General features: G+C 54.3%; 3 protein-coding genes across 3 annotated transcripts; all 3 read left to right on the top strand.

Moving 5' to 3' along the window:
* Nucleotides 1-4,357: 4,357 nt before the first annotated feature.
* PHYSODRAFT_341285 (hypothetical protein) lies at nt 4,358-4,685 on the top strand (the record flags this gene model as incomplete). The annotated part of the gene is made up of 2 exons (XM_009539593.1): nt 4,358-4,466; nt 4,579-4,685. 2 exons carry the CDS (start codon nt 4,358-4,360, stop codon nt 4,683-4,685), a joined length of 216 nt encoding a protein of 71 aa, XP_009537888.1.
* Nucleotides 4,686-5,412: 727 nt separating this feature from the next.
* On the top strand, nt 5,413-7,766 carry PHYSODRAFT_341284 (hypothetical protein; the record flags this gene model as incomplete). Its single annotated transcript, XM_009539592.1, has 2 exons — nt 5,413-6,675; nt 6,753-7,766. 2 exons carry the CDS (start codon nt 5,413-5,415, stop codon nt 7,764-7,766), a joined length of 2,277 nt encoding a protein of 758 aa, XP_009537887.1.
* An 11,724-nt stretch (nt 7,767-19,490) lies between these two features.
* Nucleotides 19,491-21,111, top strand: PHYSODRAFT_341281 (hypothetical protein; the record flags this gene model as incomplete). The annotated part of the gene is made up of 4 exons (XM_009539591.1): nt 19,491-19,512; nt 19,620-19,795; nt 19,831-20,961; nt 21,001-21,111. The coding sequence occupies 4 exons, from the start codon at nt 19,491-19,493 to the stop codon at nt 21,109-21,111; spliced, it is 1,440 nt and encodes a 479-aa protein (XP_009537886.1).
* Between the last annotated feature and the right edge of the window lie 1,947 nt (nt 21,112-23,058).

Genomic DNA, 23,058 nt, shown 5'->3' with positions numbered 1-23,058 from the left:
ATCAATGCGAAAATGGCCGTTCACGGGTTCAGCAAATACTTCTGGATCAAATCAGCTCTTTCTCAAATACGGTCTATCAGACCGTCTGATTATGGTTAATAACGGTAATATCAATATCGGCGGAAGTTCAATTAATACCAGCTACAAGCTTGATGTGGCAGGTGCTTTCAATTGCTCATCGCTTACGATCGGAGGAGTCGCTATTTCACCACAAACGAGTATTCTATCGATAACGCTTGGGACGATCTTTTCAAGTACAACGAGGGTAAGCGATTTCAATCTAATCATTTTGAATCAGAGCAATACAACAGGAGCTCAGGCCGGGATAAGCTTTACTGTCGAAGGCACTAGCGATTTAAGTACTTTCACGCCTTCTGTGAATTTATATTGCACATGAACGGCTAATTCAACAACGCAGTACAACATGGCTGACTTCGCTATCTCTACACGGTTAGGAGCTAACGCATTATCGCCGATGACTGAACGCATGCGTATCACTCAGGCAGGTTATATCCGTTTTGGATCATCTACATCAACCGCAAAAATGGATATCACATCAAGCGCTAATCTACTATCCGGTAGCTGGCAGCGCGCGATGCGCATAGCTAATGATCAATCGACCCCTATCGAATTCGAGGTACAGATCTACAACGATGTGGCTGGCGGATCTAACGGCGTTGCTCTCGGCACTACTACGAGCGATCCCCTCCGGTTCATGGTTGGAAACTCAACACAAGCTTATCTCAACAGATCAGGACGGTTGGGGGTTGGTATGAGCGCTGAGCGCTTGGTCGCCTGAAGCAACCATTCACTCTGGAGGAGAGGTCTGGTTGATATCAATCTTGATATAACAGGTATCAATTCGATCAGTTGCAGCTCATTGAAGCTGAATGGTTCAACTGTTGATCTCAGCAGCCTATCTCTACTGAGCGCGCCGGCTGGAACAGCTCAAAACAACAAGGCTCTCATCCTTGGAGCTTCTGGATAAATTGGAACGATCTCCAGCTTGACGGCAACAAGCATTACAGGTACTCTACAGACCGCGGCTCAGCCTAATATCACTTCTGTCGGAACTCTAAGTTCGTTGAGTATAATTTCTGTTTTTGGCAAAGGATTGGTCATTCAGAATGATAGTACTACATCGACAGCCAGTCTCAATATCGTGAGCTAGTATCAGATGGAGCAAGGCATACGAGGATCGGCTAATGCCATCTTGCCCAATACTTACTTTTGGTGTTTCGCAAATACCGATCGGCTGCTGATGGACATCAACGGCAATATGGCTATTGGTCAAGCTAGTATTAATACGGCATACAAACTCGATGTAGCTGGTGCTATCCGCGGAACTAGCTTCATTCAAGACTCTACTACTTACGATTTATCGTTGATTCCTCGATTATCACTAAGTACTCTAGGAACGGTTGAGGCAAGCAAAGCGCTTGTAGCTGATGCTTCATATGGTATTACCGGATTGAGATCCCTCTCAGTAGTTGGATCGGATCTCTCGAAGTCTCTCGTTGTTCAAAATGATAACATGTCATCGGCAGCTAGTCTACACTTCGTTTCGTATTATCAATGCGAAATGGGCGGTCGCGGGTCAGCAAATACTTCTGGATCAAATCAGCTCTTTCTCAAATACGGTCTATCAGACCGTCTGATTATGGTTAATAACGGTAATATCAATATCGGCGGAAGTTCAATTAATACCAGCTACAAGCTTGATGTGGCAGGTGCTTTCAATTGCTCATCGCTTACGATCGGAGGAGTCGCTATTTCACCACAAACGAGTATTCTATCGATAACGCTTGGGACGATCTTTTCAAGTACAACGAGGGTAAGCGATTTCAATCTAATCATTTTGAATCACAGCAATACAACAGGAGCTCAGGCCGGGATAAGCTTTACTGTCGAAGGCACTAGCGATTTAAGTACTTTCACGCCTTCTGTGAATTTATATTGCACATGAACGGCTAATTCAACAACGCAGTACAACATGGCTGACTTCGCTATCTCTACACGGTTAGGAGCTAACGCATTATCGCCGATGACTGAACGCATGCGTATCACTCAGGCAGGTTATATCCGTTTTGGATCATCTACATCAACCGCAAAAATGGATATCACATCAAGCGCTAATCTACTATCCGAGGATGATCTACTACCAAGGATGAGAACCTTGTTGTTTTGAGCTGTTCCAGCCGGCGCGGTCAGTAGAGATAGGCTGCTGAGATCAATAGTTGAACCATTCAGCTTCAATGAGCTGCAACTGATCGATTTGATACCTGTTATATCAAGGAAATCCGATGCTAATTATGCTTGGACGGTGTATGTGCCAGTTCGAGGTGGAGTATATACAAATGCAAGTGATCGTCGGCTTAAAACGGATATCATCGATCTACAATACGGACTCGATGCGGTCATAAGCATGCGCCCCAGGCGGTTCAAAATGATTCAAGAGCAAACAACACACGTTGGCTTTATCGCCCAGGAAATGCATGAGGTCATCCCTGAGGCCGTTGAAATCGGCACCAATGATGATATAAATCAAGAAGGGTTTCTAATTAACCCATGGGGCATTGATCTAGCTAGCCTGATATCGGTTTTAGCGCGAGCGATCCAAGAGCAACAAGGTAATCGAGGAGATAAAAAAAGAGCTTGCTCAGCTTAGAGCTTAAACGTGCGGCTTTTTTGGGGTTCAGAGTATGTCCAAACGCTACCACCCGGTTTGGAGGCCTTAAACGCGCTATCAGCGATAGGCGGGGCTTTCACTACCAACTTCTCCATGAGCGATTTCAGCTCCTTTAGGTTGCTTCTCGCTTCGCGCTGGTACGCGTTCTTCGTGTCGACGAGTCTAGTATTGATGAATATGATGATATTTCTATACAATAGCAACCAAAACCTCCTTTAATTCGTTATCCGAAATTGGCTTTGCTGAATACATGTCGACCAATACCTGCTTGAGTTCGCGGATCAGGCTCGGGTGGTTATTGCCAAGCATCACTCCTCCCCTCAGTTTGATGTACTCTTGCCGCAGTACCTCGCGAGGATCCTTGATTGGATCGTGTAGCGCGTGTTGGGTATGTGTGATACGCAGTAGCTCGTGAAACACTCGTCGATCATCCACGGACATCGAGTCGTAGAGCTGTTGATCGATATTGCCATCGAATACCAAGGCCTTGATTAGCTTTGTTAGGTCATCGCTGATCTTGCGCTGAGGACCGACTGTCGAGCGGTTCGGGTATACAACCTTGAGGAGACCGTCATTGAGGTTTGGTAGATGCACAAACTTGGTACCAATCCGCTTGTATGCAAGAGCAGAAGCGGTTCCCGATCCCTCTAGCTGCGCGATGTTGTACCCTCGATTAGAGTGATACTTAATCCTGGTAGTACTTCGGTTACGAAGTATGGACAGCCCAACCAGGATTAATTCGATGCACCTGATATGTGGTGCACATAAAGTAAAAGTATACTGAAATCAAGTAAAGTCATTTAATAATCTCAGAAATCGCATGGTTTCTTGAAATTCACGTAAAAGCAGAGGCTTTTTCGGTGGAGTGGCAAATTAGTTCAGTAGGATATTCGTTTCCAGAGCTTACGAGTAAACGTTAAGTACGAAGGTGCCAGCTCTGAAATGTTTGAATGAAGGAGGAGAGGGTATTTGCCGATAGCGGGCAACCCAGTTTTCTAGTTGCTATGCAAATAGTTTGTGCAGCAATATTTGATCTATCTACAAAAGCGCGGAGGATGTTTGGCGCGCTGCGACCAAGATAGAATAATGCTAAAGTCTAATACAAATTGAGCAGTATGCGGCTAAGATAGCATGCGCAAAGGCGAGATGATGATGATGCGAGGCACGGTAGGTAGCGCGGCGATGGTCGCAGGAGGGGAGGGGGGGGGGTTGTCTGAGTGTCGGTCCGTTCGGTGGTTCTGCGGCGAGGTGAGTCCAGCTAGTTCGGCACCACAGCAGCGGAGTTTTTTACCGTGAGCACGGGGGGGGGGTTGGCTGCTGCAGCGACCGAAAAAGCTGAACTGAGGACCGGGGCACCGCTCGTAGGTGGTGGTCGTAGGAGCGCTCTGTAGTCCAGGTCACTCATCATTTTAACCGCGTTTTCATACAACTTTTCTTAGGATTACTCGGAGAAATAAATTTTGTGGCTGAATGGTTGTGCTGTTGGTCGATCAATATCTAGTCTACATCATTCAATGCGAAATATATTGAGAATACGCGAAGAAATAGCATGAATCTGTAAACCGTCATGCATTTTTACTATTGATCGTACGTGCGCAGCTCAACGCTCATGGACACGGCCAACCGCCAGGTGTCGGCTTCCAGTCTTGTGGAGAAGGCGGAGGGCCTATGGCGCACCTGCACGTGGCGCTCGAGTTCGGCGAGGAGATCACGGAGGAGCAGCTCCACGCGCCGTTTAAGAACAACCCGCTGCACTACATCGCTCTGCACATCTGTCGTAATGCGGGTTGAAGGATTGTGAGGCGATGGACCCGGAGGTTACCCGAAGGTGACCCGAGAGTGATCCACTTGAATTATGGGACACCCTAGCTCGGCGTCCCGTATAGAAGGCCGGCGACTGATTACGAAACCCGATGGCGTATTTACGGAGATCCAGAACGGGGAGGCCCGTAACAAGGACGATGACACCGCACGGACACAGCAGATGACGTCATGAGGTAAAGGCGTGCAGCATACCGGTTGGTTGGTTGGCCGGCAGACGAGCCGCCGGTAGATAGGCAGTTCAGTTTAGAATTTCCAACAACGAGACAAGGTACTTCTTCATATTAGTCTTTGTGTTGTGCGGTTAACGCCTACGTGTGTACTGTGACTATTTCCTACCTACTTGCGAAATGTACTCGGGGTTCTGGATTGATTTGGCCTCCCCGGTAACCTTCTAGTAGCGTAGTGTGTTGCATTGTCTGGACTCAGGAGATCAGATCAGCTCTCAGTGTTCGACAGTAGGCCACTCTAAACGGTTTAGTAAGGTATTGGTGTGCGTCTCGCACTTTGGTTTGGACCCGCAGACTAGCTGCGGCAGGAGATCTCAGCTGCGGCAGGAGATCTCCAGTAGATCTCGTACATATTGTACAACAAGTTGTCGTACAGTGGGAAGAGTTACCTCGCTGTACAAGTGCATCCGCGACAGAGTTAACCTAAGTCTCTGCCTGCGAGTGTAAGGAACCCCATATCCACCCCTTCATATTACACGTCTTCTAGGAATTACGCTAGATAAAGATCCGAGTCTTGCTACAAGGGTACACAAGGTGAGGCCTAGAGATCTCGGGACTAGTTCTCGTTGTCTTTGGGTATTTGGCTTGCAGGGGTAACCCCCCCCCCCCCGTGGTTGCGTGGCAGGACACGTGTGGGAGTTTATTAGTTTTTATCTGAGGGACTCCACCACAATGGTGCGCGTGCCCGGATCTACTAGTCCGAAAGGGGACGTGAAGGTGAAGGGTGAGGTGAGAGAAGACGGAACTCCGCTGGGACCGGCGGAAGTTAAACGTGAAAACACTAGGTCCACCGACGGACAGGCAATGGGGACGCCTGAGCCGAAGGATTTCGTTTACGAAGAGAAGTTCCCCGTTAAGGCTCCGAAAGGAGCCGCCCGGGACTCGGTCCAAAAACCGCGTTCCATTGGACCTGCTGCTAAGCGGGACCCCGGCGTCGCTGAAAAGCGAGGTCGAAACCTGGAGCGCGAGCATCTGAAGGGGGTCATCCGCGACCTTGCTGCCCGAAGCGATGCTCTAGACGCTGCGATGGACTACATGGAGGTCGAAGATGCGAAGAAGAAAGCCGAGAAGAAAACGGAGAAATTGGAGATCTCGGCGCTAGCGGTCCATGGCCCCAGCAACGACACTCACGATGAAGACAAACGATTTCGTGAAGACGAAGTCAACTACTTCCGTCAAGAGCTTGCGTTCCTGCTCCAGAGAGATCCGCTCCTGCGTAAGTTGGGGCTGACGATGCCATGGCCTCTCACGGGTCCAGTTCGCAACCCGCGCACGCTAACAATCCGAGATCCGCTTCACGCCGTCACGATGCTGTTCTCCGTGCTCGAAGATGCTGGTTTCAAGGTACATGAACACCGGATCTCCACCGATGTACGCGATTACGATCTGGAAACCACCGTCCTTACGCTCGCGCGGGTGTACGCAGTGTTGCAGAAGCTCGTCCCGAGTGCAGATGAGTCATCCGCGCCGTTGCCGACCGGAGACCTCACACCTCCTCGGTTGGACGATTCGCGGATCTCCTTCAAGTTTGAAGATGACGGTGACGCTCTCATGGGGAGCACTACCTCAACCAAGAAGCCTCCACCGGCCCCACGTGTGTCCCGCCGAGAACGACGTGCGCAAGGGATCCCAGCGATCGCGCAAACGATGTTGGACGCGGGAAGTCTGCGCAAGTGTCAAATATTGCGCAGACTCGCCCAGCGAGAGGACCACGTGGGAGGATCCAGGAGGTTGCAACAGAGCCCGATCGCCCCGGCGGTATGGCTGAAGACCTTCTTTACCAGTTTGCGAACGAGCGAGACGAGCCTGAAGACGTTGAGATGTAACCAGTCACTGCGTCTCCCGCTCGGCCACGTATCGGGTACCATTCCCAGACACAACCGGAATACCAAGGAGATCTCCATGACCTATCCGATGACCTCGGCTATGATGGAGGTGGCGGAACCGGAGGTCGTGTCGCAGCTGTGTCCACGGCGACTAGGTTGCGAGCATCGGCTGTGTCCGAACTGAAGGACTTCAGCGGCAAGGAACATGACGAAGAAGCCGTCCGAGCCTGGTTCAACAAGGTTAGAACGGCTTTCCGACGGGATCAGATGCAGCCAGACGAGATGTGCTTGACATTTGCCGATTTGATGATAGACCCTGCGCGCAATTGGTATTACCAGCTGAGCCGCACCGCTCGCGCGTCGTGGACTGACCTGGGTGAACAGTTCCAGATCCACTTTTGCGGTAAAGGGATCTCCCTCGCGCGCAAGTACTACCACATGCGGCGCGGGAGTCAGGAAGACCCACTGGATTACTTATACCGGCTGAATCTGGCCGGGATACGTGCAAACTTGAAGATCCATGATGGCACCAAGGAACAACGACGTGAACACGTCGACCACTACATCGATACAGTCCAAGATGACGATCTCGCCAGATCTCTGGTAGTGTTGAGGCTGCCTGACTCAGAAGCTCTCGAAGGCGTCCTGTTGGTCATGCGACGCCGCCATCAACGTCGCAAGATTGAGACCCAAGGTTCGAAATACCGTCAAAAGGCTCCCGCCCCTGCAGCCTCCTCGAGGGCGGTGCGGGTTGTGACTACCGGTCGCGGACGCCGCGGAGATCACGAAGGTCTCAACGAGTTCGAGGGCGAATCAAGCAGTTCCGATAGCGAATCTGAAGACGAAAGAGCGCACGTGTTTTTGGCAGCTAGGACGCCTACACAGGGAGATGGCGAACAGCCAGGGGGGCGCCAAGACCGCGAAGACCAACTGGGGCGCCCGAAGCACGGGACTCGATGCTCACACTGCGGATCTCGCAAGCATACGGATCTCGGGTGCCGGAAGAGGCTCACGTGCCAGAAGTGTGGACGCATGGGCCATCCTACCGACAAGTGCTTCTACGTCTGCAAGTGCTGTGGAGACGTTCACGAAGCAGGTCAGTGTAAAATCGGCGACTTCTTCGATGCTGTTCGCCAATGGTACAACCCGACTCGCCATGCCGGACTGCTGCCCGAGAGCGTCGAGAAGGCGTTAAACTAGACCGCTCGCCAGGCCTGAACAGCCTGGTACGTGACGAGCGATCGAAGTTCTGCATTTATACATATGTTCAGAGGAAGGCGCGAGCGTTAGAAGACCCAACTTCCTGTAATGCGGTAAATACAGCCAGAACTCTTACCTCGGATGAAGATGACTATTCGCGTCGCCCTTGTGCGATGGCCCTTCGACTGTCGCCGCGTGAACGTCGAGGTTACTGGAAGTATTACACTCCCTCCAAGTGGTTCAAGCAGTCGAAGGCGACCGGTGCGGTCAACAATGTCCGTGCCGTCCTACTCTTTGATACTGGAGCCGAAGTGTCGATAATCGACTCTACCTTTGCACGTAAGGTGGGTTGTAAAATTGATACAACCCAGACAGTGGATTGTGTTGGTGTGGGGGATGCTGTGTACCGCACAGAAGGCCGAGCAGAAGTCAAGCTCACTCTGGCTGGAGAGTTGGTGTACAAGTTCCGTGTGTGGGTTGGAGATCTCTCAGGACAAGACGTCATTCTCGGCATGGATTTTATGGTTCCTGCGGGGGTGAGGTTGGACCTGGCTGACGGAACGCTCTGTCTGCCGGACGAAGTTCGCATCCAGATGACCGACCGTAAGCCACTGTATAGCAGCGAGGCTGACGCGGTCTACGCAACGGGATTCCATGAAGTCGGTCCTGGCCAATGGACAGAGATCTCACTCAAGTCCCACAACAAGCGGTTTGAACTGTGGGTAACGAGAGGAGAAAAATGGGTGATCACGGTGGTGAATGGTGGGTTCAGTAACAAGTCATACCTCCGGATCACCAGCATCAGCACGGGCCGCCTGGTGCTGGATCGTTTGGTGTGTTTGGCAATCTGGTTACCCGTTGGGCAGATCCCGCGTCGACCTGGATTTGGTAGGAAGGATTCAAACCGCTATCGGGAGTGGCAAACACTTGCGTTCGAAGCAGCTGTGGATACTGGAGATGCAAACGAAGCGGAAGTTGAAGAGTCTGGACCGCCGGTCGAGCGTCCTAGCTACCGGACTCCGACTGCGATTTTAGCACGGCCTCCACAAGTGAAGACCGTTGAAGCAGCAGCAACGTCAGAAGAATGCACGCGACTCACACTGGACGACACACATCCTCAAATGCAGCTGATGAAAAGTTCGACTGATCCGACTAGGGTGACCGAAACCGAGGAGGACGTGATCTCTACCGATCCCGGTCAGGTGATCTCTGGTATGGACAGCGGTGACTCCAGTCTACCGCGTACGGAAACTCACGCAGGCGAGGAGAGCGGCCTATCCTTTACGAACAGTGGCGAAACACCTGTAGGCTTGGCGTCGACTCCGGCAAATGTGGCTGAGGCCGAGCTCCGCAAGGAGTTCCCAGAATATACCCCTGACCTCATGCCACAATCCAAAATACACGCCGCGGCCACCGAGGAAATGGTTCATCGCACGTTGTCGGTCATCGTTGAAAGCGACTGGAGCGACAGCTGTAGCTGTGCGTCCGAAAGCGCTGAGTCTACTGGTAGCTGGGGTAGTTTTGACTGGCAGACCGACGACGAGAAAGAAGAGGAGCCGGTGAGCGGAATGCTCCCAGTGACCCAGGTCGAACCAAGCCAAGGCGGAGATGCAACCGACATGGATGAAGCGAAGTATGTTCATGAAGGGGCCGATCTCACTGCGGAAGACATCGAAAAGGAGATGGCGGTGTCACCAGAGATCTCCCTGACGGCAGAAGTTAAAAGGGAAGATCTCAAGGTCGGGGATCCAACTGAGAACACAGCAGAGGAGATTGATCGTATGCGTGATATCATTTGGGAGCGGCGTCACCTTCTCATCGGCAAAGGCAATGCTTTACCCCCTGCGGTGACGGGGGCGAACTGTGACATCGACGTTGGTGGTGCACGACCGGTGGCTCAGCGTTGTCGCCGGATCCCGCCTCAGTTCCGTGAAAAGGTGTTCCAACTCGTCAAAAGGGCTACTGGGGGCGAAGATTATTCGGATCTCCACTTCTCCTTGGGCGTCTCCGATCGTTATCGTCGTCAAGAAGAACGGCGTGGACGTCCGACTCTGTATCGACTACCGTCTGGTCAATGCTCTGACACGACTGATGATCTACTCCATGCCGTTGATTGACGACCTCCTCGAAGATCTCGACTGTTTGCTGTGGTTCTGTTCTCTCGACATGGCGAGTGGGTTCTGGGTGGTGAGTATGACCGATCGAGCCCGAGAGATGTCCGCGTTCATTACGCCGTTCGGCCTGTTTGAGTGGCTGCAAATGCCGTTTCGTCTGAAGAATGCCCCCAAATCTATCAGCGGCTGATCGACAATGCGTTATATGGCGTGCTGCGGATCTCGCAGGGTCAAGATCGCGCGGATCTCGTCAACATTTTCGAGGAAGGTGTTCCTGAAGATCGATCGCTGCCGTCGGTGCTGGGGCGTCGCTCTTACATCGACGACATCTTAGTTGGAGCAAGCTCGTGGGACGAACTGTGTGAGAAGGTCAAGAAGCTCCTAGAGGTTTGTGACCGCTGGAATCTGTCTATTAGCGCGGAGAAGAGCAGTTGGGGTATGAGCAAAGTCGACTATCTGGGGCATAAGATCTACGGTGAAGGTCTGTTCACCAAGCCGAAAGATTTGGCAAGTCTTGAGGCGTTGAAGTTTCCCAAAACGCTTAAGGCTCTCCAGTCATTCCTCGGCAGTCTCAACTACTACAATCGCTTCATCGAAGATTTCGCAGTATATGCCACAGTGTTGTATGAGTTCGGAGATTCCGATTTCATCAAGGATCGAGCCACAAACGTCAGCGGAAATCACGAGGCGACTGTGAGATGGGACCACGCGCTACGAGCCTTCGATACCCTGAAGTTCAAGATGATCAACGCACCCATGCTCTACCATTTTGCCCCAGAGTTGGATCCTGTTGTGATTGTGTACGCAAGCAAGTGGGCGATCTCTGCCTCTCTCGTTCAGTGTCGTGATGGAGTGTACGTACCCGTCAAATTTACGAGTAGGACACTGCGGTCTCACGAGATCGGGTACGACATTGTGGAGAAGGAAGTACTGGCTCTGCTAAGAATCCTCGATAGCTGCTTCACCATGCTGAGTGGTCGACACATCCGAGTGCTCACCAGACACACGACTCTCGCATGGCTCTTCCGCGCGAAAGGCTTGAAGGGACGGCTAGCTCAGTGGGCGGCGCTGCTCTCCCCCCATTCGCTAGAGATCGAACGTTTAACGAAAGGCGAAGATGAGCTACTAGGTTTGGTTGCCGCCAGTATCACTCCGCGCGCAGAGATGGATGCAGCGTTGGAGGAGATCTCTCCGCAGAAGAAGTCGACGAGAGCATTGGCTATCCCGATGCCGACTTTTACGCCCGGAGAAAACGTTTGCGTCGTCAGCTTTGACGGATCGGCCAAGCCGAAACGAGTTGGTGGAGCTTTCAGCGCTGTGGTATGGGATGCTCCTGGATGGAAGGTTGTCAAGGCTGAATCTGGCTATTTACCGGACCTCACTGTGAACGAGGCCGAGTACCATGGCCTCCTTCTCGGACTTCGTTTGATTGCCGATCTCCAGATCGACCGTCTCATTGTGTGTGGCGACTCCAATTTAGTCATCCGCCAATCGGGACTCCAGCTCTTGCGTGAGAAGGCCAGAGTGATTTTGCGGTCTTGGTCGCAATGCGAACTCATCCACGTAAAACGCGATTGGAACCAACCCGCGGATATGCTGGCGGGACAGGCGCTGCAGCGTGGTGCCGGGGTAGTTGTCGAGAGTCACACCGATTACACGGACCTCGAGACCTTGAATCGGCTGAACGAGCTCCTCAAGACGCGCGAAGAACGTGACGCCCATCCGAAGATAGGCGCTGTCACGCGAAGCCGATCTTGTACTGTCGCACCAGCCGTGTTGCAGGAAGACGTCGTCAAGCAGCTGCGCTTGGAACGTATTTGCCGTGCTCAAGACGAGGAGGTGTGGATCTGGTCACTGAAGTGTTTCCTGCACGGTGATCTCTCTCAGATCTCGAGCCGTCAAGCCAAGACGTGCAGTAAACTGGCTGACAGTTACGAGGTCGACGAGCATGGCCTCTTGATGTACTGTCCAGTCGAGGGGCGCGGTGGTGATGTCGAGGACCGTGGATCTATGGTGAAACTGGTAATGCCGAGTACACTCCACGAATATCTCCTGCATCATTTCCACACAAGTGTGGAGGGAGGTCATCAGGGAGTCAGCCGAACATTCCAAAAGCTTCGGAGGCATTTCTACTGGCGAGGTATGTTCCGAAGTGTGCAGAAGTATGTCGGGGAGTGCGTTGACTGCGAGACGGGAAAAGGAAAACCCACCTTGCGGGGGCGATCGCCGGGCAATATCGCCGCTAATTACCCTTTCCAGGTCGTGGCTATGGATCATATCCCCACCCTCCCGAAGTCGTTCAAGGGCAACACAGAGCTCCTAGACTTCGTGGATCTCTTCACCGGCTTCGTTGTGGCAAAGGCAAACGCGGACAGGACCTGTAGTGGGCCTACCTTAGCTCACTACTACGGCTTACACGTATGCGCACGTGTATGAGGAAGCGTACGTTTCTTTTACTTGAGTTAAGTATACTCGAGATCCACGAGTATACTTTAAACAAGATAAAGACTCCAAGTAGCGGGTTTTGGTAAAAGATGAGAACTGCTATTTTTGTTTTATGTTTCTGACTTCCTCTAAATGTAATATTCTAAGATAGGAATCTGCCAACGGCTGGTTGACAGAATTCCAATGCTATGCATGTCGCTCATTGGCTAAAAGATGCTGCTCTCAGCCAATAGGAATCCTAAGTCTCTATGGACCACCCGTCGTGGTGGTCGAAAAATGTATGTAGCCATTGGTGTACCTTACACCAAGGTCGAGGACGTGTTCAAACCTCTAACAGACATCGCATCTGTTAGAGTAACAAGTGACTGTAGCCACTTGTGCGTGTAACCCCGTTACACCATCCCCCCGTCAAGGTTAGACGTGCCGGTCCCGGCACGTCAACCACCATTGACCGCTTGGTCAATGCGTGACGTTTGAAGAGAGCGTGCTCGTTCCGTAACGAGCACGTCGAAGTTGAAGACCACTGGCGCAGCAGCGGAGAACCTCTCTGCTGCTGAGAGCATGTGCGGCAACGTGCGAAGCGCGTCGGGCAGGTACCTACGTCTGCCCTCGAAGTGTCTTCGGGCGCTGCTGTTAACAGCAGCGCTCGCATTACGTTCCAGTATGTAGCGCATGGTGGGCTTCGTATGCCCTCACCATGTCCGGGACGTCTTCGAACAAGACGTTCCGCGGCTCCCATGTATCTCGGTTGGAAAGGAATCCTCTCCAACGGATACGAAAACGAACCGGTTGCCTGTTCGTTCTCGGGATACTGTGACCAACAATCTGCTCAACTATCCATCGAGTTGAGCCGTGTGCGTCACGAATTGGCGGTGGTGGTGGTGGGAACACGCCCCGTGTGTGGTCAACTTGGTGTTGACCCTGATCTCGCGTCTCCCCACGACCGAGTTCCGGTCGTGGAGTAGTTCCAGAGCGCTGGGTTCGGCGCTGTAAAGTATCCTCAGGTTGCGGCGACCTCCCAGACCGCCTCGATCGTTCCAGCCGAGCTGGACCATTAGCTCGACCCGCTGCTCCAGCGCGACTTCGCGCTGGAGAGGATGATGGCTTCCGCCGAGTCTTCTGCTTCGGTTCAGCCGAGCTAGGTAGCTCGTGCTGCAGGTATGGCTTCAGCCGTCCGACGTAGAACGTCGGATGGACGCGCATACTAGACGGTATGTCCAGTGTGTAGGCGTTGCCGTGCCGTGCCAGCACAGTGAACGGTCCGATGAAGCGCGGAGCGAGCTTGCTCGCCCCGAAGTCGGAAACTGCATGTATAGGCAGGTTTTGAGTAGCTAACAAGACTAATGAACCCTTCTCGAATTCATTAGTGTTGCCCCTGCCAACATTTTCTGCGTTCAGCTTCTGTCGGTCGACAGAAGCTGCGATAGCGTCTTGGACAAACCGAATGACGGCTTGTCTGCGCTGCGCGAAGTTGATTGCGTCCGAGCTGAACGAGTTCAGCTCGTTTCTAGCAGTAGGCCCGGCCTCTGCGTTTGTCTTCGCGGTGTCTGTGCCCTGCACAGACCCATTCTGCTTTTTCTCCTTGCTCTTGTCGGCGTCTGTGGCCTGCACAGACGCGTGTTTCTTCTTTTTGCGCGTAGTCGCGGCTGACACTGTCCAAGTGTCAGTGGCATACTGCGGCTGCTGCGTTGTAGTCGTAGATCCTCCCCCACTTAAGGAAGGAGCCACCATCCCGAGTAGACTCGGGAGGCGTGGGTGCCTCATGGCATTCACGTAGAATGGTGTATGCCCAGTCGAGGCATGCACCGATTTGTTGATGGCGAACTCTGCCATCGGCAGGCACTCGCTCCAGTGTTGGAACGAGTGAGCGTATCTCTTAAGCACGTCTACGAGCACGCGGTTCACGCGCTCGGTCTGCCCGTCCGTCTGTGGATGGTCTGCAGTCGACATCGAAAGTTGACTCCCAAGAAGTGTAAACACTTCTTGCCAAAGGTGTGCATGAAGCGCGGGTCTCGATCCGACACAATGTCGATCGGCATGCCATGGTGTTTGTCAACGAACAGACGTGCCGTCTGTTTCGCAGTCACTTCAGCGGGTACCGCAACAAGATGTATCATCTTGCTGAAGCGGTCAACAAAGACCACAACGCCCGTGTTCCCCTGGCTGTCCGGGGGAAGACCGAACACGAAGTCCAAAGACATGGACTGCCAACACTCCCGTGGAGTTGGTAATGACTGCAAGGGAGCCTGCGCGAAAGGCGCAGGCTTCACACGTTGACAAACCTCGCAAGCACGGACGTACTTGCGCACCCATTTATACTGGTGGGCCCAGTAGAAGTCTCGCGTGAGAAGAAGGTATGTCTTCTCACGGCCCGGATGCCCCGCAGTCGGTGCATCGTGATAATCGTACATGATCCTGAGTCGCAGGTCCTGGTCAGTGGGCACGACAACGCGGTCCGCGTTGTCGTCGACTGCACTGTAGAGTAATAACCCGTCGTGCACCCGATAACGGTGTGCACGAGCACGAAGATGCTTCGGCAGCTTCTGACGAGCTTGGTCAGAAGGCGCTGAGCCGTAGGCCAGCAAGAGCTTCGCGTCCGCGTCGTGCGCGTACGCGACCTTCACGTCGTCCAACAGTAATGACGTCGGGGTGCTCGATCGCATGGCGTCAATGGCATTGACGTCGGCATCAGTCGTGGCGTAGTCAGGTCGACGCGAGAGCGCGTCGGCCACCACATTGAGTCTTCCGGGTTTGTACTCAACCCGGAAGTTATACTCTGCGAAGAATGAGAGCCATTTCGGCATCCGTTGCGAGATGTGCGGCGCCTTCACAGCCGTCCCCAGCGACACGTGGTCCGTATAGACCACGAACGGTTTGCTTCCGCGTAGATACACTCGGAACTTCGCGAGTGCGTACTTCATGGCAAGGCGTTCCTTGTCATGTACCGGGTAGTTGCGCTCAGCTGGCTTCAGCTGGCGCGATTGGTAGTAGACGACACGATCACGACCCTCGTGATCGTGCTGCATCAACGCACATCCGATTGCGAAGGCGGATGCGTCACACACAACGTGAAACGGGCGATCTTGGTCGGCCACCGCCAAGATAGGCGCCTCAGGCAAGCCCCGCTTGACTGCATCGAAGGCCTGCTGACACTCAGCAGTCCAAACCCACTCGGCGTCCTTCTTCAGGAGCTGTGACAGCGGGCGTATCATGCCCGCGTAGTCCTTCACGTACTTGCACAAGTACGTGGCCAAGCCAAGAAACTGCCGCAGTTCCTTGACGTTCGACGGCGTCGGCCACTCATTGATCACTCTGACCTTCTCAGGGCCAGGGCGGACACCGTTCTTCCCAACGAGACACCCGAGCACAGGTATCTCACTCGCCCCGAAGATACACTTCTTCAGGTTCGCATAGAGCTTGTGCTTGCGCATGAGCGCAAGCAGCTTCCGGAGATGCACAAGGTGCATCTCAACATCGCTCATCCCGTCCGCAGCCCGGCTGTGGACGAACACATCGTCGAAGTAGCTCGGTGCGAAGTCGCGCACCGAGCGCAACAAGTGCGTCACGCACCTGTTGAAGGTCGCAGGGGCGTTCTTCAGACCCTGCGGCATCACTAGCCACTCCCAGAGCATGCCGCTCGGCGTGCTCACGGCCGTGAGAGGGGTATCGCTCTCACGCATGATGATCTGGTAGAACCCATCGCGCAGATCAAGAGCACTGTAGATAGTGCTCCTGGCCATCGAATCGGTGATGACATCTTTTCGCGGTATCGGTGTCTGCGCCGGTATCGTCGCATCGTTCAGCTTGTTGTACGCATGAACGATGCGCCAGCCGCCCTGTGGCTTCTTGACACAGAACGTCGGAGCACTGTGCTGGGACTTCGATTCCCGCACTTGTCCAGCTTTGCGACGACTTTCGAAGAAGTCGTCGATCGCCTTGACCTGCTCTCGCGGCAGTGGCCACTGCCGCGTGACACAGTACTTCGTCCCCGGCACGAGATCAGTCTCGTGCTGGATGCCCTTATCCTGCGGAAGCTCCGCAGGAATCTCTTCCGGAAGTACGTCCGCGTACTCCCGTAAGATCTCGTAGTAGGGACTCGTTTTCAACGAGTCCCAGCTCTGCTCTTCAAAGCGCTCCTTCTTCGTCTTCGCACTGAGAGTGTCCTCGCTCTCAGTGGTGGTCTCCATGAAGAACTGCCTCAGTTCTTCATTCTCGGTCTTCGTTCTCTCGGCGTCCGAGAGAATGCATAGTTGCTCGATGCGTCGATCGTGCAAGTCACGCGCGAAGCGCTTCCAGCTCATGACTGGAAGCGAAGTCAACTCCGACGCTTGCGTCGGAGGGTTAGCGAGAGTCATCTCCCTGTACCGGAACCCGGCACAGGTACGCGTCAAGACGTTCAACGTCTCGACGTCCGGCTTCTCAGCCTCCGTCTGCCCGGCCGACATTCCTTGTAGCGTCTCGGCCCCAGGCCGAGACTTGCGCAGCGACCTTCGCATGCGCCGTCTTCTTGTTCTGCGGAGCCCGGCTCCGCTTGGTTCTTGACCTCGTCCAGGCCCAGTCGTGGACGGGTGTTCTTCTTTAGTACCGCCGGCGGGTTCATCCCGCGGGCGAGCGACTTCAAGCCCGGCTTGGTCGCCCGGCGCTTCGTCGTACAGCCCGGCTGTACGACAGCATGCAAGTTTTTCCGGTGCGGGACGTTTGCAACCGCCCGCACCGCCTGCAGCGTCGGCTCCCCGAGCCGACACGCCATCTTTACCTCGACGCCTGTTATTGGCGGAGCCCTCCATTACGGAGGGTGCGTCGGCTCCCCGAGCCGGCGAATCAAATTCACCCAAGCCATCGACTCCCAGAGTCGACGGCGTTACGTCACCTTGGCTCTTATTATTGGCCAGACCTGATCCAATCAGATTCGCGTCAGCCTCCACGGTTGAGGTGTGTGTCATCCGTGCCCCTTGAGGCCGGAGACTATTCCTGATTCGCTGATAAGCGGGTGTCGACCTCCGAGGTCAACACATTTCCTTCATTAGCTGTCGGCGGCAACGCCGACGCTAGCTGCTCTTGCGCGCGTGCTCGCGCGCGCCCAGGGCCATCGCTCACTGTTCCGCTGTCGCGACCGAAGCGCACTCTCGTGCGCTTCTCCGAATCGATGACCGGATCATGCCGTGCAAGCCACGGCATTGCCCAATACAATGTCAAACTTATCGTCCAGATCCAGGACGATAAAGGTCTCGACAAACTCTTGATCTTCATACGTGAAGCGCACGCGTACCACGCGCTTCTCGGTCTTCACGACGGCACCCGTTGCCAGTCGTACTTCCAACATACTTCGAGGTATCTTTAAATCCTCGAGGTCAAGCCTTGATAGACTTCGCAGTCGAACAAAGTTCTTCGACGCGCCGGAATCTACCAAAGCACGGAGAAAGCCGCTTGCTCTCATCGAGTTCACATTCAGGATGACAAGGTCAGGCCTGTCATCTTGCTTCTTGCAGTGAGAATGAACCTCACTGGGGGCTGCAGTCCTCAGTGTCGCGTGTCCAAGGTCGACACGCGGAACTGCATTACCAGTAGGGCGCCCCGCGCCTACTGGGTTCCAGCGTTTTTTGTTTGTCCGCGACGATGCCCAGCATTGCCGCGTCGACCACCATCTCGGTGCACGGGTGCCGTGCGCTCTCGGGCATAGTGACCGATCATTCCTCAACGGAAGCATCGTACATTACTTCCTTGTTGCTGTTGATAATCAACAGCCGTTGCAGTCGAGAGGTCCATTGGTTCCGGACCTCCCGCTATCGCGACCGGAGGCGGTTGCAGCCTCGGCGCATTTGCATGCAGTTTAGCCTGCCTCAGACTAAACTCCTCCTGCATTGCAAGAGTAATCGCAGCTTCGAGAGTGCCTGGGTACTCACGGAAGAGATAGGTCTTTACAGGCCCATCTCTCAGACCCTTCATGAACGTGACGACCTTGGTCGGCTCGTCTATCGGGTTGGTCACAATGTTCGAGACCAAGTACCGTGCTCTCTGCGCGTAAGCATGGACATCGTGCCTACCCTGCTGTAGGTCGAGGAACTCTGCCCTCGACCGAAACTCATTTTGCGGAGGCTCAAACGCTTGCCTGAGCTCCTCCTTGAAACCCTCGTACGTGCTGAAGCACGTAGGATCAGAGAGTCGGTGTCCATACGCCCAACTTCTCGCTCGTCCGCCAAGGCATGACATGGCGAACGTAACCTTGGACAACTGGTCGACGATACGTCGAGCCGCGATGGGAGTGTCGAGTTCGACAAGCCAACGGAGGAGAGGCTCGCCCTCTCTTCCGACATAGTTGCTCACGTTTAGCTTCAACGATTGTCCACGCGGTGCCGTCTCCGACGCCACCGCGGTAGAGGAAGCAGCATCACGCTGCTCCTTCATGATGAACCCCAGAGCAACACCATGTTGCTCTGTCGGCGATAGCGTACGCAGCATCGCAGCTACTACCGCCTCCCCAATGACTGTTGACAGTCGTTGGAGGGCCTCCCGCTCTGGATCCGACAGGTGGAGGCAGTCAGCGCGTGCAACATGAGTTGCAGGCGAGGTGGAGCTTTCCATGGGCACCTCCGCGCTCATGATAAGGTTCTCGGCTCCTCGTTCGTACAACTCCGTACGAACGTTCAGGTAGTCGGTCGTTGGACGGACTACGAAGTGCTACCAGTTGTAGTGGGCCTACCTTGGCTCACTACTAAGGCTTTCACGTATGCGGACGTGTATGAGGAAGCGTACGTTTCTTTTACTTGAGTTAAGTATACTCGAGATCCACGAGTATACTTTAAACAAGATAAAGACTCCAAGTAGCGGGTTTTGGTAAAAGATGAGAACTGCTATTTTTGTTTTATGTTTCTGACTTCCTCTAAATGTAATATTCTAAGATAGGAATCTGCCAACGGCTGGTTGACAGAATTCCAATGCTATGCATGTCGCTCATTGGCTAAAAGATGCTGCTCTCAGCCAATAGGAATCCTAAGTCTCTATGGACCACCCGTCGTGGTGGTCGTAAATGTATGTAGCCATTGGTGTACCTTACACCAAGGTCGAGGAAGTGTTCAAACCTCTAACAGACGTCGTATCTGTGAGAGTTACAAGTGACTGTAGCCACTTGTGCGTGTAACCCCGTTACACCATCCCCCCCCCCTCAATGTTAGACGCGCCGAGTCATGGTACGTCAATCAGGAAATTGACCATTCGTCAATTCTTCACGTTGGGAGAAAGAAAACTCGAGCTCATTCCGCAATAAGCTCGCCTCGGAAGAAGACCGACGCTGCAGCAGAGGGGAAGTCCTCCGCCGGGATAGAGACTCTCTCTATCCCCGAGTACCGCGAGCGTCTCAAAGCAAAGCGTGACGCTCTTGCTACCAAGGCTGCGGCGGGGACAACTCAACCAGAGATTGTCCTCGAAGGTTCTTCTGTAGTCAACGACGCCGTTGACTTCGAGGACGACGACGTGGAGATGGAAGAGGCGAGGCCTCTTCTAGCAAGCGCAAGGAGTCTATCGACAGCGATAGTCTGGACCCGCATGCCGGGTCGAGACGCCCTCGTGAAGTAGACGACTCGGACGCTTCGAACTCGAAGCGTTCGCGCGGCGAGAGCGACACTCCGCTCTCTGCTGCTGGGGCTTTAAGCTCCCCGCGTGAGGTGGCGCCTTCAAGCTCTCCGCGCGCTGCTCAGGCAGCGCACGATCCGTGCATGCCGTCTGCGTCAGAGATCGCAGACCGTGTGGGGAACACTGTGCCTCCTAACGAAATCCCGCTGTACGTATGCAGTGGTATCCACGACGATGCTGTTGCGGAGGAGCAGCACTTTGATCAGTTAACGAATCAAAGGTGCGATTATTACATCGGGCTCTTCTACGAGCTCCGGTACTTCTCCAGCAAGAAGACTTCTTCTCGCAGCAAAGTGCCTGAGTGGCAGGCACTTTGTCAAAGTTGGAATGCTTTTGTTGAGAACTTCAACAAGAAGCCGGTTGCTTACCGTGAGCGTGTTAAGCATGCCCGTGAGCGCTTCGAGACATTCTCGACGCGCGGGAGGCTGGAGCAGCTCCCCAGATCCTCTGTGGACGCTGGTATTCCATGCGCTGTGCCTGAAGGCCATCAGTGCACGTTGTGTATTCCGGGTGCGGCGCGCTTCAGCGACCGCGACCTAAACGGGTACACGACGATTCGTGTACCTGAGAGTCTCAAGGATCTTCGTGCCAAGTTCTTGGCACGCGAGGAACGCGACGATCGTGGGACCTCGGGCGCTGTAGGTGACCACAGCGCTCGCACTACCTTCGCGTCGGCAGTGCACGGAGAACTTCGTACGCCCTCACCATTTCCGGGACGTCCTGCAGCAGGACGTCCCGTGGTTCCCATGTATCTTGGTGGGGCGGAAACCCTCTCCAACGAATACGATAACGAACCGGCTGCCGGTTCGTTTTCGGGATACTATGGTTCAGAATACGCTCAACAATCGAGCGTGTTGAGCCGCGGGCGTCGCGGATCGGAGGCGGCGGTGGTGGGAACACGCCCCGGGTATGGTCAACCTGGGGTTGACCTTGGCCCAACGCTCGAGGAGCGGGTCGCTGCTGTGGAACAGCTTCAGAGCCGGGAGTTTGCCGCTCTGAAGCAGGAGGTGGCGATCTTGAGGGCTCAAGTTGCTTAGACCTCGCAGACCGCGTCGGACATCTCTGTCGACGTGGGAGGTCGCGTCGCACGCTTGGCCCAGCGCGTTCACGCGCTGGAGCAGAGGTTCGCTCCCGCTGGGGCTTCCGCTTCGGGCTAGCCGAGCTGGGTGGCTCATACTGCCGATATGGTTTCAGCCGCCCGACGTAAAAGGTCGAATGGAGGCGCATGCTAGATGGAATATCTAGCGTGTAGGCGTTGCCATGCCGTGTCAACACCGTGAACGGCCCGATGAAGCGTGGAGCGAGCTTGTTCGCCCCGAAGTCGGAAACTGCATGTTTAGGCAGGTTTTGAGTAGCTAACAAAACCAATGAACCCTTCTTCAATTCATTAGTGTTGCCCCTACCAACATTGTCTGGTTCAGCTTCTGTCGGTCGACAGAAGCTGCGATAGCGTCTTGGACAAACCGAATGACGGCTTGTCTGCGCTGCGCGAAGTTGATTGCGTCCGAGCTGAACGAGTTCAGCTCGTTTCTAGCAGTAGGCCCGGCCTCTGCGTTTGTCTTCGCGGTGTCTGTGCCCTGCACAGACCCATTCTGCTTTTTCTCCTTGCTCTTGTCGGCGTCTGTGGCCTGCACATACGCGTGTTTCTTCTTTTTGCGCGTAGTCGCGGCTGACACTGTCCAAGTGTCAGTGGCATACTGCGGCTGCTGCGTTGTAGTCGTAGATCCTCCCCCACTTAAGGAAGGAGCCACCAACCCGAGTAGACTCGGGAGGCGTGGGTGCCTCATGGCATTCACGTAGAACGGTGTATGCCCGGTCGAGGCATGCGCCGAGTTGTTGATGGCGAACTCTGCCATCGGCAGGCACTCGCTCCAGTGTTGGAACGAGTGAGCGTATCTCTTAAGCACGTCTACGAGCACGCGGTTCACGCGCTCGGTCTGCCCGTCCGTCTGTGGATGGTCTGCAGTCGACATCGAAAGTTGACTCCCAAGAAGTGTAAACACTTCTTGCCAAAGGTGTGCATGAAGCGCGGGTCTCGATCCGACACAATGTCGATCGGCATGCCATGGTGTTTGTCAACGAACAGACGTGCCGTCTGTTTCGCAGTCACTTCAGCGGGTACCGCAACAAGATGTATCATCTTGCTGAAGCGGTCAACAAAGACCACAACGCCCGTGTTCCCCTGGCTGTCCGGGGGAAGACCGAACACGAAGTCCAAAGACATGGACTGCCAACACTCCCGTGGAGTTGGTAATGACTGCAAGGGAGCCTGCGCGAAAGGCGCAGGCTTCACACGTTGACAAACCTCGCAAGCACGGACGTACTTGCGCACCCATTTATACTGGTGGGCCCAGTAGAAGTCTCGCGTGAGAAGAAGGTATGTCTTCTCACGGCCCGGATGCCCCGCAGTCGGTGCATCGTGATAATCGTACATGATCCTGAGTCGCAGGTCCTGGTCAGTGGGCACGACAACGCGGTCCGCGTTGTCGTCGACTGCACTGTAGAGTAATAACCCGTCGTGCACCCGATAACGGTGTGCACGAGCACGAAGATGCTTCGGCAGCTTCTGACGAGCTTGGTCAGAAGGCGCTGAGCCGTAGGCCAGCAAGAGCTTCGCGTCCGCGTCGTGCGCGTACGCGACCTTCACGTCGTCCAACAGTAATGACGTCGGGGTGCTCGATCGCATGGCGTCAATGGCATTGACGTCGGCATCAGTCGTGGCGTAGTCAGGTCGACGCGAGAGCGCGTCGGCCACCACATTGAGTCTTCCGGGTTTGTACTCAACCCGGAAGTTATACTCTGCGAAGAATGAGAGCCATTTCGGCATCCGTTGCGAGATGTGCGGCGCCTTCACAGCCGTCCCCAGCGACACGTGGTCCGTATAGACCACGAACGGTTTGCTTCCGCGTAGATACACTCGGAACTTCGCGAGTGCGTACTTCATGGCAAGGCGTTCCTTGTCATGTACCGGGTAGTTGCGCTCAGCTGGCTTCAGCTGGCGCGATTGGTAGTAGACGACACGATCACGACCCTCGTGATCGTGCTGCATCAACGCACATCCGATTGCGAAGGCGGATGCGTCACACACAACGTGGAACGGGCGA

Source organism: Phytophthora sojae (genome assembly GCF_000149755.1).
Source record: "Phytophthora sojae unplaced genomic scaffold PHYSOscaffold_13, whole genome shotgun sequence".
In the NCBI taxonomy this organism is placed as follows: domain Eukaryota; phylum Oomycota; class Peronosporomycetes; order Peronosporales; family Peronosporaceae; genus Phytophthora; species Phytophthora sojae.
This window is presented reverse-complemented; position numbering and strand designations above follow the sequence as displayed.